We start from the raw sequence: 2,117 nt of genomic DNA on the forward strand, positions 1-2,117 counted from the left end.
TTTACGTTAGAATAAATAGAATGGTTTTGAATAATAGATGAGAGTAAAATCTACGTCACTTTACAGCCCCGCCCACTTTTGGGGAAACCAACGCTGTAATTTGAACGGCGATCAAGCCTGAACGCACAGAGATCTTAGACCTCCGCCGGCTGCGATCGGCTATTCTCGTCTACTTTCAAGGCGAGCCGCAACGCGTCTCAAACAAGATCTTCTGTTACTGTCCTTTCTTCTTAGAGGAAGTACAGAAACACGTAACTCTGGATTTGTTTTAATGTTTGAGGTGCAATAAACGACACAGCAGCTTTTTGGCATGTTAAAACTATTATGTTCTGCCTCGCTCATGAGAGTAACAGCTGGAGAAATTACAGCCTCGCCTACTGATTTTAATTTAACCATATATCGAGCCCGATTCTCGATTTCAAATGTGTGCTCTAAAATGATATTTATAAATGACTATTATCATTATTATAAGCAAGGCAATAAATGGCAAAGATATGTAGAATATAAACGTATTTAAGATACGTTCATAACGAACGTAATGTGGGAGAAAATAAGTTTCCAGCTAAACGTAATTGAGAATGCAGTTTAGTTCTGTGGGAACGTAATTTTTAGGAGACAGGGTTGGACATGGTTACATGTGTCATGGTGATCTCTTGCTTGCTTTCACTCACTTTTAGTTGACTCTGGCCTGTGACTTTTGTCTTCCTGCTTCTCTTTGAGGAATTCTTCCTCCTCTTCCTCCTCTTTCTGCGCCTCCTCCTCTTCTGCTGGGTCACTTTCTGTGGCGGGCTGGTTCCTCCTCTTGGGAGCAGACTGGTTCTCCTCAGCCTCCTCCAGCTTCCTTTTCTTTACAAGCGGGCATCCCAGTATGCTGAGGAGAGCAGGATGGCATGTAACTCAATGCTAACACTGAACGTGCTTTCATCATCAGAACCAACAGCTTCTCCTTGTTCAGGCCTTTACGTTTAAGGTGAACACTGTACAAGCTTTTTGTGATCAATGACTTGTCATGCTTTTTTCTTCTAGCTCTAGTGTCTGACTAGCTGTGTGCAGAAGCTGTGATGAAACACGGAATGGACCCTACCTCCTATGTCGAGAGTATCTTTCACTGACGTGGCCTTTGCCATCACATCCAGGGGTAGGACAGCTGCTGCTGACACAGAGCAAACACACACGTCATACAGGACACATTTCATATCATGATATTCTTCTGTTAAAGTGTTGAATACTAACCTTAACTCTTGCTTCATCTCTTGGCTCACGAGTTCTGACGACACTGAGAGCAGAGCAGCCGGAGTCACAAAAAGCAGAAACAGTCATATGAAAGCTAAAAGACTGAGAAGGTGATGATGCTTTTATTTTGTTAAATGAACTGTATACTATGTAAATATACTATGTATGTACTGTGTACTGTCTTCCAGTACAAGTACATTTACTCAAATACACTACTTAAGTGTCATTTTGAGATACTGGTGCTTTACCAAAGTATTTTAATGTTGTGCTACTTTGTTCTTCTACTTCACTACAGTTCAGAGGTAAATGGTGTACTTTTACTCCCCTACATGTATGTAATACCTTTAGTTACTTTACAGATGTGGATGAATGATGTGAAATCTGATCAAGTGTTAAATCAGACTTTAGTTCCACCTGGAGTAAATTCACAAGCTACCCTGCAGTATACAAAGTCATTCAAACTAGCGGCACCTTTACCAGCTTTGAGAACACTTTCATGATCAATCATTATAAAACATATCATATATATTATTCTGAAATGGACCAATCTGCACAATGACTACTTTTACTGTCGATACTTTCACTATATTTTGATGATGACACTTTTCTACTTTTACTTCAGTAACAATTTGAATGCAGGACTTTTACTGTAACAGAGTATTCCTACACAATCAAATTACTTTTCCTCCTCTGTCTACATGAACAAGTTAGCATTCACACACAGGCAGAGGAAGTTAATTTGACACACAGCAAAACCTGAGGCAACACTGCAGCTCCCTAACCTGGTAAACATCAGTATCACTTTACATCCAGTGTGTGTGTGTGTGTGTGTGTGTGTGTGTGTGTGTGTGTGTGTGTGTGTGTGTGTGTGTGTGTGTGTGTGT

The 2,117-nt window shown here is 40.5% G+C and overlaps 1 protein-coding gene across 1 annotated transcript; it reads right to left on the minus strand.

Moving 5' to 3' along the window:
- Positions 1-671: 671 nt before the first annotated feature.
- Positions 672-1,271, minus strand: LOC104967772 (myelin transcription factor 1-like; the record flags this gene model as incomplete). Its single annotated transcript, XM_010797297.1, has 3 exons — positions 1,234-1,271; positions 1,085-1,153; positions 672-871 (listed from the first exon to the last, which is right to left on the minus strand). Coding segments are annotated over exons 1-3 (286 nt in total), but the record flags the coding sequence as incomplete, so codon positions are not given.
- Positions 1,272-2,117: the final 846 nt, after the last annotated feature.

This window comes from Notothenia coriiceps, unplaced genomic scaffold, assembly GCF_000735185.1.
Source record: "Notothenia coriiceps isolate Sejong01 unplaced genomic scaffold, NC01 NC01_scaffold00037699, whole genome shotgun sequence".
Taxonomy (NCBI): Eukaryota; Metazoa; Chordata; class Actinopteri; order Perciformes; family Nototheniidae; genus Notothenia; species Notothenia coriiceps.